Consider the following 25648-nt stretch of genomic DNA (forward strand, 5'->3'; position numbering starts at 1 on the left):
TCAAGAAAAGCTTCCTGGCAATTAGAACTTCTTAAAAAGAGCATGAGAGTGTCAGTGAGTGGGGATCTGCTGGGGCCAGCAGCCTTCCCACCCTGGGCTCCTGGAATAACTGAGAATGAAGTCCAGGCATTGAAGGACATCAGCATGAGAGAAGACGCCACAAGAGGAAAAAAGCCTTCTCTTAGGTTTGAGTGATGGCAAAACCCCCATAGTGGGAGAGGAGAGGAAAGCCGATCTTAGCAGGTGACACTGCAAAAGAGCTCTGCCCAGCTTCTGGGGAATTGCTGACCCTGAGGGCACCACGTTCCAGGGAGAAGACCTGGCATTTGTTCCTGGGAGTCATGGAAATGTAGGATGATTTATGCTGCTTCCAAAGATGCCATGGGAAGGACATTTACAGGTGTTTAATCCATGTGGCAAATGCATGGCTTAGGTGACTCTAAGCTTAGTAGTGAAGAGAAATTGGGGGATAATGTGGAAGTTAGAAAGGAAGGCCCATGAAGGGATGGGGAGTGCCAGCTGCTCCTTGGTGGAAGTGTTTCAGAAAACCAAAGGGAGACTCAAAGGTTCGTGGGCGCTGCCTCCAGGGACTGTCATGATGCAATTTCATCTCAGTAGTTTGGTGTAGAGCGCAGGGAAGGCCTTCCCATCGGCCACTAGCCAAGATGTATCCTTGCAGAACTACAAAGTGCTGGGAAGAGCTAGGAAAGCCTGAAAAAATCATGTGCTGAGTATTAAGTGTAGGTGAAGATCAAGAAAGATGGACACTGAGAAAAGGCCCCTGGCTTTCTTGATGTTCTTGGAGAGTGCTGTTGTAGTCTGGCGGAGGCTGAGGCCCAGAGCTTTAGGGTAAGGAGCTGAGGAGAGTGGAAGCCTTTGATAAGGTCAGGTTTTCAATCAAGTTTTTATCAGGAAAAGGGAAGAGGCAGATGAGATAGAACCCAGATGGAATCCAAAGACCAAGGGAAGAGTCATTCTCTCTTTTAAAGCTCTGAGCACAATGGTAGTTCCTCCATTAAAGGGACTTAGACAGAAAATGAAGGGAAGAAGAAGGACAACTGCTGGAATAAGTGGGAAGAGTATGGTGGAGCTTAGTAGTGAGAGGAGGGAATCCTGTGGTTGACATGGGCTAATTTCTTTAACAAAAGTTGACTTTGTCATGCTAAAACCTCAACCAGATTCTGTATTGGGATTTTATCTTTACTTGCCATTGTTAATCATTATTATTCTATTATATCTATGTTAAATTTCACCAGAACCTTTTTTTTAATTGATGACCTACTATGTGCCTGTGTACTATCTTGGCTGAGCAGCATTTAAAAGCATGCATTTCTCTCTTCCAAATTAGAATCCGCTTTTAGAAATGGGCCAAGTTGTTAAAAAACTTACTCGTAACTAGAGCCCAGTTTATTTTGACTCACAGAGCGTTTTAATTATAGCATTTAACAATGTGATTTTGAAATGCCATTTACTTCTTGGAAATATTAGAATTTGAATCGTGGTTTTTGTTTTCCTGCAGAAACGGCTATTCGTACCGGGTGGCGGTCGCTCTCTCATTATTTCTTGGCTGGTTAGGAGCCGACAGGTTTTACCTGGGATACCCAGCTTTAGGTGAGTTGTCCTCCTCGAGAAATGTGACAGTTTGAAACTTGTATTCTATATGTATATAGATATTTTCTTTTAAACGAACTCTCGACTCTCCTAAACATTCAGTGTTCCATATGCTGCTTTGGATCGAGTGGGGAGACATCTGCAGCAAAGCAGAGCCTGCATTCGCTGGGCCATTCGGCGTCTGCGGAGCACGTCTGTTTCCTTGCAGAGCCGTGTTTTCACTTTCATAGAAAGCATTTAGGGGTAGCTGGGGCGCAGGAAGTTCTCTCCTTAGCAGTGCTACCTTAAAGACAGCCATTGTGCCTGATGGTCCCCTTCACTTGTGGGCTATGCAGCTTGCGATCCTTGCCCATCAGTCCCTGCCCTTTGGCCCTTCTGGAGAACCCAGCTTTGGCTCCGGAGTCCCTGCCCCTTGGTACCTGGTCAGGGATGAGCTAGGACTGGGCTGTAGGAGAGGTGCCGGCTCCTGATCTTGTCCCTCTGGAGCCTGTGCTCTCCACAGCTCCCAAAGCTGCAGGCCTTGCCACAGTTCTTCTCCATCACTCTGCAGGCTTTGTCCTTTGGATCCCTCGTTTTCTTGAGATTCTCTGCTCTCTCTTGGTTCTCCTCTCCCCTGTCTGACTACTCTTTCTCAGCCTTCTTTGCTGCCTTTTCATTCAGATTGGGCCCACTAATGGGGGGGAGGCATCCCCCACTGATCTAATCAACTGCCATGGATTCAGTTTTCTTCTCTGTCCTGATGATTCCCAAGGGAGGAAACTCTCCCTGTCTAGGTTGACACCTTCTCTATAAGCGAGAGATTCAGTGATTTTCCTAAAACACTGAGAGGTTGTGACTTTACTGGGGTCAGTTTGGGTCAAAGATATAGCTTGAAGCCAGATCTTCCTGGCCCTGAGACCACCTCCCCAACATCAGACATGCTGTTTCTCCCCACTTCCTTAAGAGTCTGAGCAGAATAAACATAAAATAAATGTAAGACATTAATTGTGAGGTGATTAGAGAGGGAGAGCACAGAGGGAAGGTGTTTGAGTTGTGTCTTGAAAGAAGTGCAGGATTCCCACAAAGCTGAGGTGAGGAGGCAGGGAGTACATTCCAGGAACGGAGGAGGCGAGGAAACAAAACAGAATGTGGAATACACAGAAATGAGGGATTGCCGAATGTTAAAAGAGCAAAAGCACAAAATGTCAGGGTCAGGGCTTGTGGCCAGCTTCTGAAACCAAGCTGTGGAGCCCCTGTGTTATCTTGGGGGCAATAGGGAGCCATTGGAGTTTATGGCATAGGGTTTGGGTTAATGGGGAGAGGCTTGATGCAGGCTATTGCATTAGTTCATGTAAGAGGTCACGAATGAACCACTGCGGAAACTGACATGTCTTAAAATAAAACAATGCATTCAGCGTGGTACAGATTTGGAGCTGGAAGGCCTGGGTTTGAATCCTAGGCTCTGCCATAAGATATGAAATCTAACTCCTCTAGTCCTATTTCCTCATCTAGAAAAGAAGGGGATTGTACTAGAGGGCCTCTGAGGCCCTCCAGGCTTAAATCTTTGATCCTGTAAATATGACCAAGAACAGAGGGAGAAATGCGAGAGAAGTGCCAGGAAAGTCAGACTGCCACCACGACCATCATCTCCTCTTCGGCCCCCCCAGAAGCAGCAGCCTAAGACTGGACCCTCAATCTAAGGACTTTGGGAATAATAGTGCCCTCAACTACCAGACCTGCCACCGACTTAGCCATTACTGAGGGGGAAAATCATTGTGGGGAAGGGGACCTCCCTTCCCCAGTACCACCAGCAACAATTGCTGAGTGCCTTCCATCAGCAGGGATAGAAAATCACAAGAATCCTGGGTGTGGCAGGACTCATTCCTGTGGTCCTGCAGGCAGAGGCCGATCTGCAAATGGAGAATTTTGTAGAACTACAGGTTTAGATTTGTGGCATGGAAAAACCTCCTGATGGAAAACTGGGCAGAAATGGAACAAGTTGCCTTGACTGGAACCTAGACTGCATGAGATAAGTGTGGAAATACAGACTGGAGCCAGATTGTGAAAATCTTTGAATTCAAGGATTAGGCATTTATACACTTCTCTGTAGGCAGTAGAAGCCACTGAAAGGGTTTTGGCAGGGAGGGATCATTTGGGCGTCAATTTGAAGGATGGATTGGAGACTGATAGACTGGAGGTAGCAAGAACAGTTAGGTGGTTTTTCTGATCTTCTTTTAGAAGAGAGAAAATCCTGAAGCAGGGCAGTGATAGTGAAAGGAAGACTTGAAGAAAGCAAGAGATAACTGTTCATAGACCCACCAGCATCTAACAGCTGATTAGAAATGGAAGGTGAAGTTGAGATTACAACTTGGGGAGGACCAAAGCACACCCTTCGCGTGACAGACATGGAAGATTATGCCCTTTTCGAAAAGCATTGCATCACAGTGTTTTTTTTTTTAAATCTAGAATTTTGAAACCAGTCTGGAATTTTATTATTAAATTTGACCCATTATTGCCTTTTGAGATCTTTTTGGAACTTGCCATTCAGAAAGTTACTTAGTCTGATTAGCTACAACTTTAAAACATTAGGAAATCTGAGAAGCATTCATTTTAGAAATATATATTTCTCCCCAGTTACTGTTTTGGCTACATCTTCCATATCGTGGTATGCCATCTCATTACTGTCATTATTGATTGTTTCTATATTTGTTCTTTGATCCAACCCTTCTTTAGGATTGTTATTTAGTTTCCAGTAATTAAAAAAAAATTTTTTTTTTTGAGGCAATTGGAGTTAAATGACTGGGCCAGGGTCACACACTTAGGAAGTGTTAAGTATCTGAGGTCACATTTGAACTCAGATCCTCCTGACTTCAGGGCTGGTGCTCTATCCATTTGTGCCACCTAGTTGCCCCTCTTTCCAGTAATTTTTTAATCTATGCTTCAAAGATCTTTTGTTGATCACAACTTTTTTTTATTACATTTTAGCTGCTAAAAAAGGCATTTAATAGTTCTTCTTTTCTGTATTTGTGAGGTTTTTATATTCTTATAAAAGGTTGTTTTTTTTTGTTATTGTGCCATTTATAGCTGAGATTAAGTGTACTCCTTTTATTCCCATTCAGTATTCTCCAGAGGTTTAGCATACCTAACTTTTTCTATTTTTTTGGCATAATTTATCTAGGTTTGTGAGAAGAAAATTGAATTCCTCCTTTATTATAGTATCCCTGTTCATTTCTTCCTGGAATTCATTCAACTTTTTCTTTAAGAATTTACATGCATTTGGTACAACTGTGTTTAATACTGATATAATTCTATTTTTAACAAAATGTAGTTTCCCTGATTATCTCCTTTAATTTAGTGTGTTTTTGCTTTTGATTTATCTGACATCGTGATTGCCACCCCTGCCTTTTTTTTTTTTTTTTTTCCACTGAAGTATAATAGAAAAATATGGCATGTCATCCTTGCACAGGGATTAGCATATCCATGCTAATTTTCTCTGTGTTATAAGGGAATATGAGAAGCTTTCCTTTTATGGTTTCATTCTAGTTTTGATAAAAATGTTATGTAGCGCAGGGCCATTTTAAAGACTTACTCCTTCCCCACTGACATTGAACCATTTGTATCTGCTCTTTGGTCTAGTTATTCAGTTGTTTTTGAATACTAATAAAACTAATATTTAATGTGGCATTTACAATGTGCCAGGCCAGGGCTAAGCACTTTATAGTTATTTATCTCATTTGAGCAACAACCTTGGAAGGTGAATGGTTTGTGAATATTGTCCCCATTTTACAAATGAGGAATTTGAGGCAAACAGCATTCATGGCTTACCCAGGGTCACACAACTAGCAAGATTTGCACTCAGATCTTTCCACCTCTAGACCTAATATTCTAAGCACTGTTCCACTTAGCTGTAGCTTATCTAAGCCAGGATTTCTTTTTCTACTCGTGACTCCTTTTTGCCCAAGAAAATTTTTATGTGACTCCCCCAGGTATATAGACAATAGGTATTGTTTGAATAAGTATTCAACTTAAACATTTGCTAATAATAAATTATAATTTCGCAATCCCCACATTGTGACTCCATATGGAGGCTTGTTCAGTTGTCCCAGGCAGTAAAGGCTGGACCCAGGCTGGCAGACTTGGGGCAAAGGAAGGGACAGATGCTCCCTTGTACAGGAGTAGCAGTGATGAAGATGGCAGAGGAGTGGGCCCAAAGCAGGGCTTCTTGGGTCAGAGCTTGTCCTACTACTAGACCACATTGTCTTTCACATTGTAAAAATAATCAATATAGTTCTAAAAGCATTGTATGTTTTAATGAGAGAGCTCTAAATAGATGCTAAATAGGTCTAAATAGTTGGTTGCTATTTTTCCCTCAGGTATTCACTGTTGCATATTGAATGGTATAATAATTACATCAGGGATAGGGAGATGAGCAGGGAACCCAGAACAGTTGAGTTCCACCCGCAGCCCCGTTACTTGAAGAAATTGCAGGATATTAAGATCAGGTAACACAGATAAAGGTTACCCTTCTCAGACTTAACTAGTTTGCTTGGCCAGTAATACTTCAGAGAAGTCAGGAAAGATACATAAGCTTCTTCACAATCCTTTAGAAGGATTAATTAATTAATGGCAGAAAGAATGCTCTGAGGGAAGAGCTAGCCTGTTCTGAAAAGGAGCCCAGTTCCTGATAGAATTCCCTCTATCCTGGGTGGGAAGGAGGAGAATAGCCTTTCTTTTACCCACTGGTTGTAGAAGGCGGGGCCCTCATTCAGTTATGGAAAGGGAAATGCTAGGGCTGGCCAGGCCCAGCCATGTACACAGTGCATCTGCTTGTGAATTCATTGTCTATGTTCCTCCTTCTCACTGGTGATGTGTGTATTTATGGGAGAAATGTTCTGAAGACCCTAATCTTACCATTGCAATACACCATTGCAGGAAGTACCTATGATTTGAGCTTATCATTTTTTTCAATTACATATAGTAATAGATATAGTTTTTTTTTTGACATTCACTTTAATAAGATTTTGCGTTTCAAATGTTTCTCCCTCCCTTCCTTCTCCAAGACAGCAAGCAATCTGATATAAGTTATACATGTACAGTCATATTCATCATTTTTTTATATTAGTCATGTTGTGAAAGAAGATTCAGAATAAAGGGGAAAACCACAAGAAAAGGGGGAAAAAGCCCTCAAAGTGAAAATAGTCTGCTTCAATCCTCATTCTTTTTTTTGGATGTGGATCACATTTTCCATCGTGAATCTTTTGAAATTGCTCTGACTTGAAGCTGAACAAATAAGTGGAGGTAGTACAGACCTTCAGAGTCACTTGGTGGCCCCTGATTTGGGGTGCTTATTACCAGGAGGAGCCAGACTTCCATTGTACATTGGAGGGACCCCACAGTGGTTAATTTAAAGAAAGAAGATACTTTCAGTGTTAGGGGCTTTCCTTTGGTTCACCTTTATCCAGCAGCAGAGAGCAAAGAAAGTTGGTCTTTTTCCCAATAAAGTTTGATAAGATTTAAAAAATTTGTTTTGCTCAGTCTTAGGAAATGTTTCCTTTCTAGGCCTCCCATCATCCCTTTCATTCAGTCTGTTCTGTGTTTAATACAGAATACATCAAGGCAGCTTCATCTGGAACCCTTTCATTTGTCTGCTCAATATGAAGTCTTGTTCTTCTAATAATATTCTGTCTTTATGTTTAATTCTGTGTTAACATCTGTGACATTTTTTTCTGCTATGCTATAAGTAGCACATTTTATTTTGCCCATCTGTTGCATTAAGAGATTATGGCTTCTTGAAGAGAAAGCCTTCTTTGGAGCCAGTGATTGCAGATACTCCCATTTCCTAATGCTCTTCGTCTCAAAGTGTAAATATTTTCTTATTATGAGAATAACAGTGTGTTGTAGTTCTAGTCCTGGAGTTTAAAATCTTAGGTTTGTCCATAGTATTTGGACGCTTCAAAAATATGATTAATAAGTAAGTTTGAAGTCACCCGTCTGGACCAGTACATAATGGAAAGTTCTTAAATCCAAATAAAAAAGATTTGCAAGTTAAGCTTCTCTCAGGATTGAAAGCTGCTCTGTGTCGGTGGAAGAGCAAAAGGAATCCTGGTGACTAATGGCTAGATTTATTATCTGATTCTTCAGGGTTTTGGCAAGGAGGCTGCCTTAAGGAAGAAATGCACTCTGGTCTTAAGAGAGACTCTTTAGACTTGGGGCAGAGATGCAAGATCTAACCTGTAACAAAGCAGGTGACTTAAAAAATTAATCTGTGTTCCCCATTTTATTTTGTGGCTGAGTAAATCCCCTTATTGAATTTGTATTTTTAAGATGTGAAGTTTGATTTTTGCACTAATCCATTGCTAAAGCTGCTGTTTGGGTTTTGCTTTGTCACTAGTCAGATGTTACCTCCATTCCTGGTCAGCCTGGGATTGTGGGGCAGAATCACGGGTCAGCAGGAAACGAAGCCTCCTCACTGCGCTGGCACTAGGATGTTGTTAGGGAGAGAGTTTTGAAATATTTTTGCTATCTGACAGAGCCAAGGACCAGACCTCTTCTCAGGGCTTCTCTGACACCTATTTAATTTTAATTTCTTTTTTTTTTTTTTTTCCTGAGGCTGGGGTTAAGTGACTTGCCCAGGGTCACACATCTAGGAAGTGCTAAGTGTCTGAGGCCAGATTTGAACTCGGGTCCTCCTGAATTCAAGGCTGGTGCTCTTTCCACTGAGCCACCTAGCTGCCCCTATTTAATTTTAATTTATCAGAAGATTGCCAATCATGATGAGGCAGAAGCTTTTTTTTTTCCCTCCAAAAAGTGAAAAAAAATTTAATCTGAACTGCTCAAAAATATGATAAAAAATCTTAGTGCTGGATTAATAAAGGATTCTTCTTGTTATATCAATGTACACTGAAAATTCCCTTAGATGTTCTTTTGCCAAAGAAATCTTTCTCAAGTTCCAGGGGAATTACCCCAAATCTCAAGCTTCTGCTTGTACTTAATTGTAGGGCCAGCCAGATGTTTGCCACTGGCTTGGTTTGGGGTCTGGGGAGCTCTCCTCCTTCTATACTGGCCAGTTGCCTCTGACTCTGCCCCCCACCTGATTTCTTCCCTTCCCTCTACCATCCTAGAATCAGGGGTTCAGGGCCATCTGCTTCCTTACACATCCTCAACTCTGTGGGGAGATAGGAGCAGGCAGATGGAGGCAGTGAGCTGGCGCAGCTACAGCTGCCTGAGCCTGAAACTTGAAAGAGAACTAAATACTCCATAATCTGGTTCCTGCAGCCCCCATGGCTGTCACCCCTTCTCTCACAAGCACATCGTTTCCTCATCTGACCCAGGCTCCACAGGATAGAGGAACTGGCTGCGGAAAGGATCCCGTTAGAAAACGGAGGCCCGGTGTCCTGTGCCACGAGTAATCCTGGAACTGGTGAAAAATTTGGCTTACTAGTCTAGTTACTTACTAGTTACTAGGCTAATGAAAGTTTCTGTGAGAGAGAGAAAGAGAGAGACAGAGACAGAGAGAGAAAGACAGAGAGCGGAGGGAGGGAGAGACAGAGAGAGAAACAGAGAGTGAGTGTGTTTGTGTGTGAGGCTTACTTACTCTCCTGCCTAGCTCCTCTCTTGAAGGTGCCGTCTTCCATTCCATCATTAATAAGCTGAATGATGCAGTGTGTATGTGTTAAAAATGACGAGAAATAGGAGAAAGAACATTGAATGTGCAGCCAGGAAATCTGGGTTCACATCCTGCTTCAGACACTTCCCAGTGGTATAGCTTTAGATATGTCACATAGCACCAAAAGCCTCAGTTTTTTCTTTTTTCTTTTTTTAAAATTTTATTTATTTATTTATTTATTTATAGCTTTTTATTGACAAAACATATACATAGGTAATTTTTCAGCATTGACCCTTGCAAAAACCTTGTTCCAACTTTTCCCCTCCTTCCTCCCACCCCTTCCCTCAGATGGCAGGTTGACCAATACATGTTAAATAGGTTAAATATAATATATGTATACATATTTATACAGTTATCTTACTGCACAAGAAAAAAATTGGATTTAGAAAGAAAATAAAAATAACCTGGGAAGAAAAACAAAAATGCGAGCAAACAACAACAGAAAGAGTACAAATGCTTTGTTGTGGTCCACATTCATTTCCCAGAGTTCTTTCACTGGGTGTAGCTGATTCTGTTCATCACTCATTAATTAGAGCTGATTTGGATCCTCTCATTGAAGATGGCCACTTCCATCAGAATTGATCATCATATAGTATTGTTGTTGATAATGATCTCCTGGTCCTGCTCATTTCACTCAGCATCAGTCCCTGTAAGTCTCTCCAGGCCTTCCTGAAATCCTCCTGCTGGTCGTTTCTTACAGAACAAAAATATTCCTTAATATTCATATACCACAGTTTATTCTGTCATTCTCCAACTAATGGGCATCCACTCAGTTTCCACTTTCTAGCCACTATGAAAAGGGCTGCCACAAACATTTTTGCACATATGGGTCCCTTTCCCTTCTTTAAGATCTCTCTGGGATATAAGCCCAGAAGAGACACTGCTGGATCAAAGGGGATACACAGTTTGATAACTTTTTGAGCATAGTTCCAAACTGCTCTACAGAATAGTTGGATCCATTCACAACTCCACCAATAATGTATTAGTGTCCCAGTTTTCCCACAATATCTCCAACATTCATCATTATCTTTTCCTGTCATTCTAGCCAATCTGACAGGTGTGTAGTGGTATCTCAAAGTTGTCTTAATTTGCATTTCTCTGATCAATAATGATTTGGAACGTCCTTTTATATGGGTAGAAATAGTTTCCGTTTCATCATCTGAAAATTGTCTGTTCATATCATTTGACTGTTTATCAATTGGAGAATGGCTTGATTGCTTATAAAATTCAGTCAATTCTCTATATATTTTGGAAATAAGCCTCAGTTTTTTCTTCTGCAGAAAGAGGCTTTGGTACTGTTTGCATGACTCACTGGATTATGGGAAGAAAAGTGCTTTGCAAATCTTCACTGCTTACAGAAATCTGTTTTTAATCATCATTGTATTGTATAAAACACAAAGGAAGCAGTTCCTGTTATGAACGTGACAATGACATCAATTTGCTGCCAGTCTTTTTCTTTACAAGTGTCTCTCTTCACCTCAAGTTTGGGAGGTCATTGCTGTACTTCTCATTTTGCAGTTGAAAAAACTAAGGCAGACAGGCAAAAAAACTTTCCTGAAGTCACACAGCTTGTAAGTGTCTGAGGCTGTATTTGAACTCAGGCCTCCTAATTCCAGGCCCCTGCTGCTTTCTGGAAGGAAGATTAGGGAATCTGGGAGGTCAGGATGGGGAAGGAGCATCTGGGGAACAGTCTGTGAACGTGCTCCGAGTCAAGGCAAAGGGCCCGGCACATGATGGGAGCTTCATACAGACGGTTGCTTTTCCTCTTTCTGTAGTAGTTCATTTTTGGTTAAGAATTTGTCTTTAAATCCTGCATGTTAGTATGCAAGATACCTGTGGAGGGGAACTCTTGTGCCCAGAGGCAGGAAGACTCACCTGAGTTCAAATCTAGCCTTAAATAATACTAGCTGTGGGAGCCTGAGCAGGTCATTTTATTATTTGCCTCAGTTTCCTCATCTGTAAAGTGAGCTGGAGAAGGAAATAGCCAACTGCTTTAATATCTTTGCTAAGAACACCCCACATGGGGTCACAAATGGCTGAACTGCTGCAGTGATTTTTTCAAAAGAGTACTTAATTTTTTCCCAGCTACATGTAAATTTTTATCATTCATTTTGTAAAAATTTGGGATTCACATTTTCTCTGTCCTTCCCTCTCCTCCTTCCTCATTTTGATATAAGTTCTACATGTTCAGGCATGCAAAACTTTTTACCATATTAGTCATGAGCAACAACAATTTTACCGGAGGTTTCTGCTGCAGATTTTCAGATTTGTGCAGCGTATTAATGGGGCTTAGCTTCTTTTCTCAATCTCTGCCCCCAAAGAGCCTTTCTTCAGAGATGACTTTTCATCTCCCTTGTACACCTTCTGGGCCCGTATCTAGCTGCTGTTTTGGAGCTGTAGCAGAGGCTGTGTTTTTCCTTTCTTTGTATCATTAGCAGTTAGCCCAAGGCCAAGTATATAGTAAGCATTTAATAAGTGCTTGTGGTTGATTGATATTATGCTTGTTTAAGGGAAACTGAGATCCGCGTAACTGCTCCCAGGTCTGTCTGATTTCTAATCCAGCGGCTGTTTACTGGAGACAGGATTGCGGAAGAATTTAAAACCGAAAGGTAAAAGCCCAAATGCAGATGCATTTTGTGTGAAGTCACAAAATGACCCCGTCCCTGGATTCTGATCCCAGGCGGGCCACCTCGGTAGAGTGCCTTCCTTAATGGTGACTGTTTTCAAGGGAGAGAAGTGGCTCAGAGCTAAATGAGGGATAGGTCATTTCAGCCGCCCTGTCACTGCCCCATTCAGTCTGCTAGGATGTTATCTGGGAGGCGCCCCCATTGTGTTGGAACGGCCTGTGGCTTGTGAAGAGTTGGGGGGAACCCAGCCCCTGATCGGGGTCCTGCACGTGGAAGGGGCACCCTCCCAAAAAGGTGGGCAAAGGCTGGCTCCCACTTCCTCCCAGCCCTCCTCTCAGGGAAGATAGGTGCTGGAGCCTCCTGAGAGGAGCATCCCCCAGCATCCTCCAGAGAGCAGGAGGAGTTCTTGGGGTCTCTGACCCCGCCCTTCACTACAATGACTACCCCGACATCTCTGGTAGGATTCATACTCAGCTCTTTCAGACTTCAAGCTCAGCGCTCTAACCATAACACCACACTGTGCCGTAGCTCCATTCGTAGCTTCTGTAAATGGATCAATGTTAAGGTTGACAAGTCCAAGCATGGATGTCTGCTTATATGTCAGTGTTTTAGATGAGCAGCAGAAGGATCTGTCACACTAAGTATATGAGCTTCTGGAACACCCTCAGAAAGTCATAAGAGGGCACCCAGAGAGCCTCTCGTAAAGACAAAAGGGCATCTTCCTTTAATAGTCGAACATTTGTGATAGTTTAGTGCGTCCTAGCAGGCCTGTACCCACGAGTTGGCCTTCTGAGATTTATTTTTAAATAGAAACACAAATTAGCCTGAATGTGTTCCTAGTTATTCTTCTTATTCATATTTTTAAAACTTTTATTGATGCCCTTTATTTTTTATATCGCTGACTTTGGATCTAATCTTACCTGTCGTTTTCCCTCTCCCATAAGCCTCCTTTGTTATGAAGAAAACCAGTTAAACTAACGCACCCACATCTATGACTTTGTCTGATAGTGTGGTCACCGTTCTGACCTCAAGATTCCCCAGCCTCCCTGATGGGAAGTGGAACGTGTATTTCACTGCCCCTTTTTAGGGCACTTATTTTTTCAGTTACTTAGAAGTTGGCATCCTTTTAGTTATCTTTGGGTTTGCAAATTGTATTCATTTTAACTTTTTTGATGCTCAGACCCTATGTATCTCCTCTGCATCAACTTTACTGTATTCCTCCAAATTTCAGTCGTCGCTTCTTAACCACACAGCATAACTCCATTCCATTCACGTACCACACGCTGTTTAATGAGTCCAACGGCAACGAACGCCCACTTTGTTTCCAGTTCTTTGTTACTACAAAAAAGTGCAGCTGGGAATTTTTTTTTTTTTTTTTTAATATATAGACACTTTCCTTCCTTTAAAAAAAAAAAAAAAAAAAAAAGCTTCATTGATAGGTGTGCCCAGGAGCAAGATCACCAGGTCAAAGGTTCAAATAGTTTGGTTAATTCCCCTATCCATCCAGCAAATTCCAAATCAAATCCTAAAGTCCAAACAATAACAAATCAAAAGGTCAGACCGGTTCACAGTTCAACCCACATGTTAATACTTGACTTTGCACAGCCCTTATGACAGTGACTTTCCATTCCAGGTGCTGTGCTTATCCCAGTACATTTTAAAAGTAATTCCACTTTTCTTAAAGGCATTATGTACAAAATAATCTCATCAGTTAGAAGCCGGATGTGTAAAAGGAAGCGTGTTGGTCCGTGCAGAAAGCTTGCTTCCGAGGCCGAGCTCTGGTTTTTCCTAACTGTGGAACTTGGAGTTAGGCTCTTTTCTCACCTGCTGAATGGAAGTTTGGATGACTTCTCTCAAGGGGTTCTGAGGAAACCTGGAAGTGTCATATAAATCTGAGTTTTTGTTATTCTTCTAATTATCATTTCCATGATTTGTACCCATATATGTCTCTGTGACCAACAATAATGATAGTGAGAATGTTTCTATTCTTTGCTTTCTTCGGTTATTTAATTGTGGTTCCCCTCTCCCTCTTTTGATTTCTTATCCCTCCGTCTTTTATTTTTGTCCTTGATTGAGTCTTTGGTTCTGGGTCTGGAGAGAAGGAAATGCTTTCCGGGCCATCACTCTCAATTTAAGGCAGATCTGTACCTCAGCCATCCCAAGTGGATGCTCATCTATTGTGTGGAAAGATTTTCAAAGAAGGAGATTCTGGATCTTCATGCTCCCTTTTTGGAGTATGACTTAATGCTGGGCTGCTCTGGCCCCAAGCCTTCTGTTTGATGTGAGTTAGGAAGTGTCATGACTCCCTGGAAGGAGACTCAGAAACCAGGTTTGCTACTTGTTGCCTCTCCAACATTGGGCAAGTGACTCCGTTTGTGGGCTTCTCTTTCTCCATGTCCAGGATGATGGGGTTAGGGTTGGGTTAGGAGACCTCCAGAATCCTTTCTAATTCCAAATCTGTGATTTTATCTTATCAGCAATGGAGATGAAATCATTAATAAGAGAATGTTGCTGTTGGGAAGGGCCTTCGAGAGGCTGCTGGCCCAGTAATTTCTCCACAGCATCACCCACACTTGGTTATCCAACCTATTTCTTTTGATAGGCAGAAGGATATATATGATGGAAGACAGATTAAGGGAGGGATTAATCCTGGGCAAACCAGACTTCAGTTAAGGATTCCAAAAACTCCTTACAGCAGCTCTTTATGCCACAGCAAAAAAATTTGAACCTTAGGGGACTGCCTGGTAAAGGGGGAAAGGCTGGCCAGGTGATGGTATAGAAATGTGGCGGGAGGCTGTGGTGCCTGTAAGACATGATGGAGGGAATGGTGGGGAGATTCCTGTGAGCCCCGAGAATGAGGTGAGCCAAGATTTATGCAGTGATGCTGGAAAGAAATAGCAGTGAAAGGCCTAGGACTTCTTGTTGCAAAGACCAATTCATGATGAGAACTGCCTCCCTCCAGAGAGAGGGGTGAGGGCTTCTGAGTGCAAGTTGGACCTGGGAACACCACCAGCTGGGGAATTTGTTCTGCTTGTGTATGTGTTGGTAACGGGGGCTTCATTTTCCTTTCTTACTTTGGGGATGCAGAAAGATGTATTCTTGTGGACTGAAAAAAATGTTTATTAACAGATAAAAATGGAATAGCTTGGAAGGAAGACATGGATTTTCCCTCATTGGAAGCCTTAATACAATCATAGATTTGCAGTTGGAAGGGACCTTGAGGCCAACAGGTCTGACCTTTCTTTACAGATGAGTAAACAGGCCCAGAGTGAATTCATGAGGGAGGATTTGAAATTATATTCTCAGACTCCTAAACACTCTTTTATTCAGATTCACATTGAGCTAGATGAATTCTTTTTTTAAAAGCTTTTTATTTTTAAAACATATAACACGGATAATTTTTCAACATTGACCATTGTGTAGCCTTGTGTTTCAGATTTTCCCCTCCTTCCCCTCACCCCTTCCCCTACATGGCATGCAATCCAATATTTGGTATACATGTTAAAATTTATGTTAAATTCAATATGTGTAAACATAATTTATGTAATTCTCTTGTTGCACGAGAAAAATCAGATCAAAAAGGAAAGAAAATGAGTAAGAAAACAAAATGCAAGCGAACAATAACAAAAAGAGTTACGTTGTGATCCACATTCAGTTCCCACAGTCCTCTCTCTGGGTATAGATGGCTCTCTTCAGGCTAAATGAATTCTTAATCCCTTCTGACTCCTAAGGTTCAATCAGTGAGTCAGTGAACCTAACACTTAGTAGTGCCAGGCGTGCAGTAGATGATTAATAAAAGTATATTAATTGAATCAATGAGCATTTATTAATTGGTTGCTGTGTACCCTGATTCTGTGATTGTCCTATTATAGTTTTGATTTTTTAAATTTAATGTGATATCCAAATTTGTACTCTAATCGGCCACATTTTTATAAGACATTACAAACTTTTTCATTTGAAGTTTTCCTGATGAATTTATGCACATTAAAACTGGGGAACAGATCTTGTTGACTCTAAATCAAATAGAGATGTCATAAAGAAATGTTTTCAGTTTTAAAAGCTATTTTGTAACTCTAGTAACTGCAACTTAAAGATTTATTTCTTTAGACTTTTAGCACAGAAGAACTTTTGCAAATTTTTATTACATTTTTCTTCCTGATGTTTGTCTGTTAATTCAGTTAAGAACCCTGGACTTTTACTCTTTCTTTAAATATATTTCATGTGTGATCACATGAACTTTTGTTAGAGAAATGGATTCTTCTGCCAGTTTCAAATTCTTGAAATAAAAGGATCAGTGTGGAGCATCTTGCCAAGCTCCCTGCAAAATTGAAAAGTTCTGTTCACTTTGTGGAACACTTTGGAGACTTCTTTTCCTTTATTTTTTTAGGTTTGTTAAAGTTTTGCACTGTAGGATTTTGTGGAATTGGCAGTCTGATAGATTTCATTCTCATTTCAATGCAGGTAAGCTGATTTCCAAGTATACTCATTTTATTTGTGCGTGTGTGTGTGTGTGTGTGTGTGTGTGTGTGTGTTCGTTCATGCAAAATGAGAATATGTGCATAGAGCCAGGGACTTTGGTCTTTTGATTCTGGATTTCCACACTGTCTCTGAGAAGGCTCCTCTCCGAGTGGAAAGGAGGAACTTTATCCTCTGTTACTTGGCCTTCATTTCTCAGGCCTTGATTCTTTGAGATGCCAGCAGTGTGGAGCATGAGCTAGTCTCACTTGGTTTGGTTCCAGACCAGACACCTCTATCCCAGTAAACGCCGTCTCCACAAACTTTTGTGCCTTTGTCGAAGGCCTTCTCTGAGCCCGATCGTAGTCCACTGGACTGTGCGTCTCTGGATATACCCATTCACAGAGTAAGATGTAGTAGAATTAGGGGCCTAAAAAGATGGCATCTGGCATGAGTATCAAAGTCTTTTGCACGTTGTCTGGAACTAATAATACATTTCAAATTTCTCTCACATATCTCACTAAGAGCGTGACAGTTATTCATCTTTTCCAAATCTGCTCCATCAAGTTGGCCTCCCAGGTAACCGCCATGTTTCTAAGCATCAGACACCCCTGGGTATTTACCTTGCAGGGCTCCTGTCCCAGATGCAGGCTTTTCGGAGCCTAAATGATGAGTCACCATATTTAGCATTTGAACTTTCAAAACACATTTCTTCCTTTGTTTGTCAAACACTTAAAGTGCCTGATTTAGGCACAGTCGGCCCCTTCCTTGATCAGCCACAGGTGTGCAGGTTACCCGCCTTCGATTGCCTTTTGTCCCCGTCTCCAGACCTCACCTTCTTTCTGCTTTGTGCACTCAGCCTTTATTCTGTAGATAAAAGCGCGGATCTAAGAGGGAAATATGCAGGCTGCCATATTGTGAGGAGGAGGCAGCATTGGGGAAAGAATAAGACCAGCAGCATTAAACAAAGAAAATATTAGTTTTGAATTTAAAATTCTACTATATTCACCCACAAGCATATGCCCTTCCTCTCTCGACTGTGGGACAGGCAAGTAGGCATGAAGAGGCTAAGGTAACATTTTACATATGTTAGAAAAGTGGTGTCTCATGTTAAATGACATTCAAAGAAATTTAATGTATCGTTGGGATTCTTAAGAGTTAAGACTTCCAAAACTAAATAGCTCCACGGTCCCACCATCTGTCTGAGAGCTTTAGAAGGAGCTTTATCTTTTGGTCGCCGTAGCATTTCCTTGCGGTTCTGATTTACATAAAATCACCAACTTGGAAAGGACCTCCAGAAATCGGCAACTGATACAGCCTCTGCCTCGCGGCAGCTGAAGGCCTAGATTGGGCTCTTCCTTAAGACCTCTTGGGGAGGGGGTTGGGGCGGTGAATCCTCCCTGAGAATTGGAAGATGTTTGGGGGAAGAACTGGCACGCTCGGGCCCCCTGCTGTTATTTTAGGATGGAAGACCAACTCTGATGCTCTCGACTGGGGCAGGCGGCCTCTCTCCAAGTTCGCCAAGCGAGTTTTCACATCATCCTGCAACCCCGTGATGAGCTTTAACATGTGGCTGCATCTTGAGTGAGGCATTTTCAAGATGAATCCTTTTTAAACAAATATGAGTAACTTTTAACTACAAGCATTATCAATCTATGTTAATATTTATGGCTGGAATATATTTGTTCCAGTTCATCATAGATGTTTCCCTCCTGCTTTTTTTGTGTAGAGCTCTTCTCGGGAACTTTTCCTCCTGCTCTCCAGGCCCATTTTTTTTAACCATTAAATATTCCTCCCCAGTGGTTAGCAATGTTTTTCTATTGGGCTGTGATCCCAGAAACACATCGTGCATGGTCTCATGACCTCCCCAAACACACGTTACGATTTTTCTTTTACACTTCGTGATGTTTGTAATGAAAACGCAGAAAAACCATCCTAGGAAAAAATAGGTCCGAGACTAGCATTTCTGTTCTGATGCTAAATAATGGCAAATCACTTTGTACAAATCTGTTGCTAAATGAATTAGGCTTAACTTGAAGCTCAAGCAGTTCCAGAAACCGTATCTACTATTCATTACCCAACTTAGACAAGGTGTTCGGCAGCTCAGTGTTACAGGAATATGTTCAAATACGTGTGTGTGCGTATGTGAGAAACAGCTCAGGATAGTAAGTTACCTTGGGGCCCAGAGCCTCTGTGGGAGTGTGAGAGACAGACAGACAGAGGCAGAGAGAGAGCACAGGACATTGTTACCTTGGGCCTGGAGTCTCTGTGAGAGTGTGAGAGACAGATAGGTGGAGGCAGAGCACAGGACATTATTACCTAGGGCCTAGAGTCTCTCTTTTGTGTGTGAAAGAGACAGACAGACAGACAGACAGACAGACAGACAGAGGCAGAGAGAGAGCACAGGACATTGTTACCTTGGGCCCAGAGTCTCTGTGTGTGTGAGAGACAGACAGACAGACAGAGGCAGAGAGAGAGCACAGGACATTGTTACCTTGGGCCCAGAGTCTCTGTGTGTGTGAGAGACAGACAGACAGACAGAGGCAGAGAGAGAGCACAGGACATTGTTACCTTGGGCCCAGAGTCTCTGTGTGTGTGAGAGACAGACAGACAGACAGAGGCAGAGAGAGAGCACAGGGCATTGTTACCTTGGGGCCCAGAGTCTCTGTGTGTGTGTGAGAGAGAGACAGACAGACACAGAAAGAAAGAGCACAGGACATTGTTACCTTGGGCCCAGAGTCTCTGTGTGTGTGAGAGACAGACAGACAGACAGAGGCAGAGAGAGAGCACAGGGCATTGTTACCTTGGGGCCCAGAGTCTGTGTGTGTGTGAGAGAGAGACAGACAGACACAGAAAGAAAGAGCACAGGACATTGTTACCTTGGGCCCAGAGTCTCTGTGTGTGTGAGAGACAGACAGACAGACAGAGGCAGAGAGAGAGAGCATACGACATTGTTACCTTGGGCCCAGAGTCCATGCTCTCTGGAGTCTGAGAGTCCCCCAGTATCCCTCTGCTTCCATGAGAACCGCTGCTTGGCTTGCTCGTGGAGCTGTTCAGGCCCAGCTCACCCGGCCAGCCTTGTTACAGAAATTGGTTGGGATTCCTTGCCTGTGTAACCCAGCCTGGTTGAGTCTAGTGTGTAGACCTGGGCTGCTCCCTGTGGCACTCCAGTGCCCTTCTTTTATAGAGGAGTAACCTGAGGGTGGTAGAAGATTGCAGACCTTGCCTCTGCCTCGCCTGTGCAGACCGGACCTTTTCACCTGGTGAGGCTCAGACTCTCATCTCCTGTCCCCAAGAAGCCTTTACTCAGTGTCCAAGGAGAGTGTTGGGGGCACAACCTGGGGGAAGCAGAAACAGCAGCACGAGTGTGTCATGGAGAGCTTTATGGGGCAAACAAGAGGTCAGCCTTTATCCACTTCTAGTCCACACCTATACAAGCCCCTTGTTAACAGTGTGGAGGAGAGGCCGAGGTGGGGGAGGCCCGAGCGAGTCAGGGAGGCCATTTCAGATGCCATGAGCTGTGGCAGGAGGTGTCGGTGCCTTGGGTTTGACACTAGACCTGCCATGAGCAGTTGGACGATGGGCCTGAGACTTGGGGCATTTGTTGGTACTCTCCAAACTTATCCCCGTTTGTTTTGGATTTATCCCCAGAAGATTGTGAGCTGGTACCCGGGTATTCTGGAAAAGGGGTGGGGAGGAAGGTCTCAGCAGGGCCCCTCCCTTGCTGGAAGACTTATTAAGTGACTTAGCCTCCTCACTGGAGGAATAATGAATAAAATGTGTAGCACAGCCCCCTTTGCCATCAGCCGCACTGTTACGCCAATTAACTGGTGTTGTTTTAGACCAGGGGCAATCCCAGGACCCTCAGGGCCTCTGGTCCCTTTCTTTTCTGTTTTATGGAGCTGATAATGAACAAAACAGTTAGGGGTGTGATCTTTAGCTTGGAGCCCAATTAGGAAAATGACATTAGCCAGAGTATGGGCTCTCTGACCTAATCTGAATCTGGATTTGTCTTAGGCTAAACCTGGGTCTGTTTGTGGGTCTGGCCAAAACTCTGGTTACCAGAAATCTTGGGGTCAGAAAACAGCAGAAGGTTTGTTACCATCTGTCACTGAAGGAAGGGGCCAGGGGCAGAGGCCTGAATGGCAGAGAGCCCCTGCCCTGGACTCAGGGACTCACAAGTGACCTCTGACACTTGAACTCACTTCTTGCCCCATTTTCCTCATTTTCAAAGTGGGATGGACAAGTCCTGTGCGCATCCCCTGCCCCCTTTTGACCTCTGATATTCTGGGCCCCATGTAGCCCATTCTTTGAGCTTCATTTTAGGGGTCCTGGATGCACCTCTCATGGTTGGTGACTGATCCATGGAGAGAGTCTCAAGTGGTCTCAGGGCTGAGGCTCATCCTCTGACCTTCAAGTCTCTGGAGGCTGGTCAATTCTCAGGCCTGGTCACAAATGCAGGGAGAGAACCTGGTGAAGAGCTTGTGGAAGTCCTCCCCTAGGTGCCTCAGGATGACCCCTCGGGTCTCTGGCCAAACGCATCAGAGGTGTAAGGCCTCGGGCTGGCCATGCCCTCTCATCCTGGAAATGAACATGCAGGCCGGAAGAAGGGGCCGAGCTCTGGGCTTCAGTGTGAGTCTCTGCTTCAGGGGCCTGTGACTCTGAGATTCGGCCAACATGGCCCCTTCATGCCGTGCATCTTACCCTCACCAGAGTGAGAATCACCAGAGTTGGTGGATCCTGTTTGGGTCTTACAATGGATCCATGAGGTGAGGACCCGAGGCCTGGGGTCACATTGTACAGAGGAGGAAATGGGGGACTAAGGGAGCAGGGGCCTCTGGAGCCACCTGATGCCCACATGTTCTCTGACAGGCCATTTCCCCTGAGTGGGCTCTTGTGAAAAAGGGGTTGGATAAAGCTAGGATCCTGTGACTTGTCTGTGCCCAGAATTCACACTCAACACTCTTCATGACAGAAAGCCACCTGCTTCCTTGTCCTGGGCTGTCCCTCAGGCACAGCAGGCCAATTGGGGGCATGGGGAGCAGAGGCTGAGCCTGTTCTCCGGCTAGAGACTCCAGTCTGCATCTCGGACTTCTCCCAAGGAAATGGCTGCTTGTGTTCATCTAGGAAGAGGATGAAGGGAGCTTGGCATTCCCAGGGCCCGGATACCTGATTCCGGTTTGTCCCCTTAAGAGTCACCCCTGAAGACCAGCCCCAGAGGTCTGGTGGGACTCCTGAAGGCAAGAGACGGAGGTGGGCTGAGCGCTGCAAGGAGTCCTAAGGAGAAGATCTGGCCTCCGGGATGAGAGGGCCCCGAAGACCAAAGAAACCCGGGTGGCTCAGGGCCTCTGTGGGGACTTTGCCTTCCTTTTGCCTGCTTTGGTCCCTCTGTGTGTGGCCAAACCCCTTTTGTCTTCTGTCTACAAATTTCTTTTTTTAGACTCACGGCTGTTTTCTAAAACCCTAAAAATTAGGTTTTAATTTGACTTGAAGTCAGTGAGAAGGAGGGAGCACTTTTGTCAGCTTAACATACTGGGCTTCCTGGGTACTTCTTAAAACCAAATGCTACTTAAAAAACTTATCTTCTAAGGTGTTTTCATCTTAGAATAGATAGAATGTTATCATAAGGACAAAATCCTTATAAAGATGGTAATTACCTTTGCAATTAATTGTTTTTTCCTCTTTTAGATTGTTGGTCCTTCAGATGGCACTAGTTACATTATAGATTATTATGGAACAAGACTTACAAGACTGAGCATTACCAATGAAACGTTTAGAAAAACACAGAAGTACCCATAGATATTTAGAAAATAACTCAATGGTAAGCGACTACTTTTAATCTCAAATAATTTTATATCTGCCCTCGATTTTATAACATTTTGATTTCCCTTCCTTTGACCCAGCACTGGGCTTATATATCCCAAAGAGAGCTTAAAGAAGGGGAAGGGGCCCACATGGGCAAAAATGTTTGTGGCAAGAAACTGAAAACTGAGTGGATGCCCATCAGTGGGGGAATGGCTGAAATTGTAGTATTTGAATGTTATGGAATATTATTGTTCTATAAGAAATGACCAGCAGGATTTGCCTTCATTGCCCCTGGGGTGACAAAAGATGGTCAGCAGCTGCAGAAGCAGTAGTAGTAGTAGTAGCAGCAGCAATAGCAGTAGTAGTAGTAATAGTAATAGTAGTGGTAGCAATAGTAGTAGTAGTGGTAGAGTAATAACAGTAGTAGTGGTAGTAGTAATAGTAACAGCAGCAGTAGTAAAAGTAGTAGTAGTAGTAATAGTGGTAGCAGTAGTAGTAATAATAGCAGTAGTAATAATAGTAGTTGTAATAGTAGTAGCAGCAGCAGTAGTACCAGCAATAGTACCAGCAGTAGCACAATAGTAGCAGTAATAGCAGGAGCAGCAGCAGGAACAGTAGTAGTAAGTAGTAAGTACAGGAGTAATAGCAGGAACAGCAGCAGTAGGAGTAGCAACAATAGTAATAGCAGCAGCAGGAACAGTAGTAGTAACAATAATAGCAGGAAGAGCAGCAGCAGCAGGAGTAGTGGCAGTAGTATTAGTAGTAGCAACTTCTATAGTTTTAAGTCTCAGCCAAAGTCCCTTTCCTGCTCTTGCTGCTGATTATTTGACTTATCTTGTTTATATGTAGTTGTTTGCACCTCATCTCCTTTAGATTAGGCTATCTTTGGCCTTTATTTATATTCCCAGTGCTAAACACAGTGCCTAGCACATAGCAGACGCTTAATAAATAATTGTTAACTGACATTCAGTGTACATGGATGGGTTGGATTAAAATAGTAAAAATGGCAATATTGCCATTTTAATTTGTGTTTAATTTATATTAAATGTGCTGATTTAATACAAATGATAATATTAATTTATGTATTTAATATGATAGGCAGCTTGGTCTGGTAAATAGAACAAGGTAGAAGAAAATGCAATGTTAGATATTTATGATATAAATATGATATAGTTTTTATAGATATTTATGTTTGTGTGTGTGTATGTATATATATATGGTATAGATAGTTTATGGTAGGAAGATTTTTTTTTTTTAATTCAAGGAATTGTAGGATTTAGAATAGATGTCCTTGACTTCATGAACAATTTGAAAATATTCTGCAAAATGAACTTAATATAATTAAAAGGGAAATAACAGAAAATATATGTGGCAAATGTGACGTTTGAAACTTGACAAACTATTTAAAAGCCCTAGTTGCAATTCCCAGTCCATCATGATTAGGTGATCTAAAGATGTGAATAGACAGTTTTCAGAAAAGAAATCACAAATGATCATCACTTGAAAAATGTCCAGCCTCACTGATTATCAGAGAAGGGCAAAGCATGAGAATTTTGAGATGACCCTTTATTCCCATCAAACTGGCAAGAATAGAATTGAGGGTGGCCAAAGTATTGATGGAGGAGGAGGAGGAGGAGGAGGACAAAGTGGACAAAGGCCCATCCTTGTTAAAGGAGGCATCTCAGTAATAAAAAAAAGATTCCTCTCCCTCCCCCGAGGCTGGGGTTAAGTGACTTGCCCAGGGTCACACAGCCAGGAAGTGTTAAGTGTCTGAGACCAGATTTGAACACGGGTCCTCCTGAATTCAGGGCTGGTGCTCTATCCACTGCGCCACCTAGCTGCCCCTTAAAAAAGAGATTTTAACTTGACTTTTTTTTTTTTTTTTTCTTTTAGGTTTGGTGCCTCCTTGATTTTAAGAAAACTCCAGAGGGTGAATTCCCAGGCTTCCTCATCGTTCCCCTTTGCACAGCACGTCGTGGTTGCTTCAATGTGATTTTTACTGGAGTTTTTTTTTTTTTTTTCTTTTAGCTATTTTATTCTGAGATTTGGTTGGTTGGAGACTGAAGCCTCTTGTCTCCCATGAGGGCTTTCTCACCCCCCACTCGCCTTCCTGTCCCATCCCAAATGCCTTTTCTAGAGGCAAGTTGTGGCTTGTCGTTTTTCCTTCTTCAAAATAAAACAATAGAATGGCCTCTTTGCTATGGGTGCTTCATTTACGCTATTTCTGGGCTTTCCTGTATAAGTCTGAATGGAGTTATCTTCTGATTTGGGGGGGCCTGGGTTTGAATATGGTTATTTTGTTCCTCACTATCTCTGTGACCTTGGTCAAATGACTTCATTTCTTTTTTTTTTTTTAATAAAGTTAATATTCTTTATATATTTATAAATTTATAAATTTAATATTCTATTTTTTCCTTCATTATATGTACGGCAATTTTTTGGTCTTTTTTTTCAGTTTTATTTTTTCCAACTTCATGTTTTCAGCATTCATTTTTGCAAGATCCTGAGTTCCGCATGTTTCTCCCTCCTTCTCTTGCCTCCCCAAGACAGCATGAAGTCTGATAGAGTTATACATATACAATTGTGTTAAACATATTTCCATATTAGAACTGACTGTCCTTCTCTAAGCCCCAGTTTCCCGCTCTTTATAATGGTTACCCCATTTTCTGTTCATTTTGGGGGGGGGGTTTGGTGAGGCAGTTGGAGTTATGTCTTGCTCAGGGTCACACAGCTAGGAAGGTAATGTACCTGAGAAGCACCGGTCAGCACAGTGGATTCTGGGCCTCTTTACCCAAGCTTTTCTGCCATGAAAGTGTCCGGGCCTTTGTCAAAGCTTGCCTACAAATCCTGTGAAAAGCAATCCCTGGGGGCCAGCATTTGACCCTTATAACAACCCTATTATTATCCCCATTTTACAAATGAGGGAACTAAGGCATACAGCAGGAATTATCTTAAGGAAGTCTTCCTTACTGATTAGCATGGACAGTCCATGCACCGGTGGATGGATATTCTTCCATTTTTTTTTTTTTCCTTTTTCTGCTCATAATATGCAAGAATTTGTTCAGGTATTGTCTAGTGATGAGTCAGAGAATCCCACTGGAAACAGGTTCAATCAAAGGACGATGAGGAGGCAGGCGGAGGGTGTGAGACTGCTGCAGGGCCTTGTGGGTGAGGAGTTTGGCAAGAGGATGACGGATGCTTTGCAGAGAGAGGGGCTGGAGATGTAGCAGAAGGAGGAGTGGAGAACCCCGGGGGCTCAGTAGGAACCTGGTAAGGCAAGGAAGGCTCCCAGGGCCTCAGGGGACCAAGGATGACAGATTGTGGAAGGACAGGGATGAGGACAGGCCCGCACTGGGGCTGTCTGAAGGGAATCCTCCCATTGATGGGATCAGAAATCCATTGGATGGAGAATTAGCTGACGCATTTAGAGTTGGGGCTGGAGTGGGAGGCATTTTAGAGCTGTGTGTGTGACGAGTGGTCCCCAGCAGGCTTGTAAGAGCATCCT

At 42.9% G+C, this 25648-nt stretch overlaps 1 protein-coding gene across 1 annotated transcript in view; it reads left to right on the forward strand.

Annotated features, from left to right (window-relative positions):
* The window catches only part of TM2D1 (TM2 domain containing 1), a 38004-nt gene extending 13670 nt beyond the window's left edge, over window positions 1–24334 (forward strand). The window contains exons 4-7 of the mRNA XM_074265780.1: window positions 1520–1611; window positions 16271–16344; window positions 22027–22159; window positions 24037–24334. Coding sequence (XP_074121881.1) covers window positions 1520–1611; window positions 16271–16344; window positions 22027–22137 — 277 coding nt within the window. The 3' untranslated portion in view covers window positions 22138–22159; window positions 24037–24334. The remainder of the gene's footprint in view (window positions 1–1519; window positions 1612–16270; window positions 16345–22026; window positions 22160–24036) is intronic.
* Window positions 24335–25648: the final 1314 nt, after the last annotated feature.

This window comes from Sminthopsis crassicaudata, chromosome 4 (genome assembly GCF_048593235.1).
Source record: "Sminthopsis crassicaudata isolate SCR6 chromosome 4, ASM4859323v1, whole genome shotgun sequence".
NCBI lineage: Eukaryota > Metazoa > Chordata > Mammalia > Dasyuromorphia > Dasyuridae > Sminthopsis > Sminthopsis crassicaudata.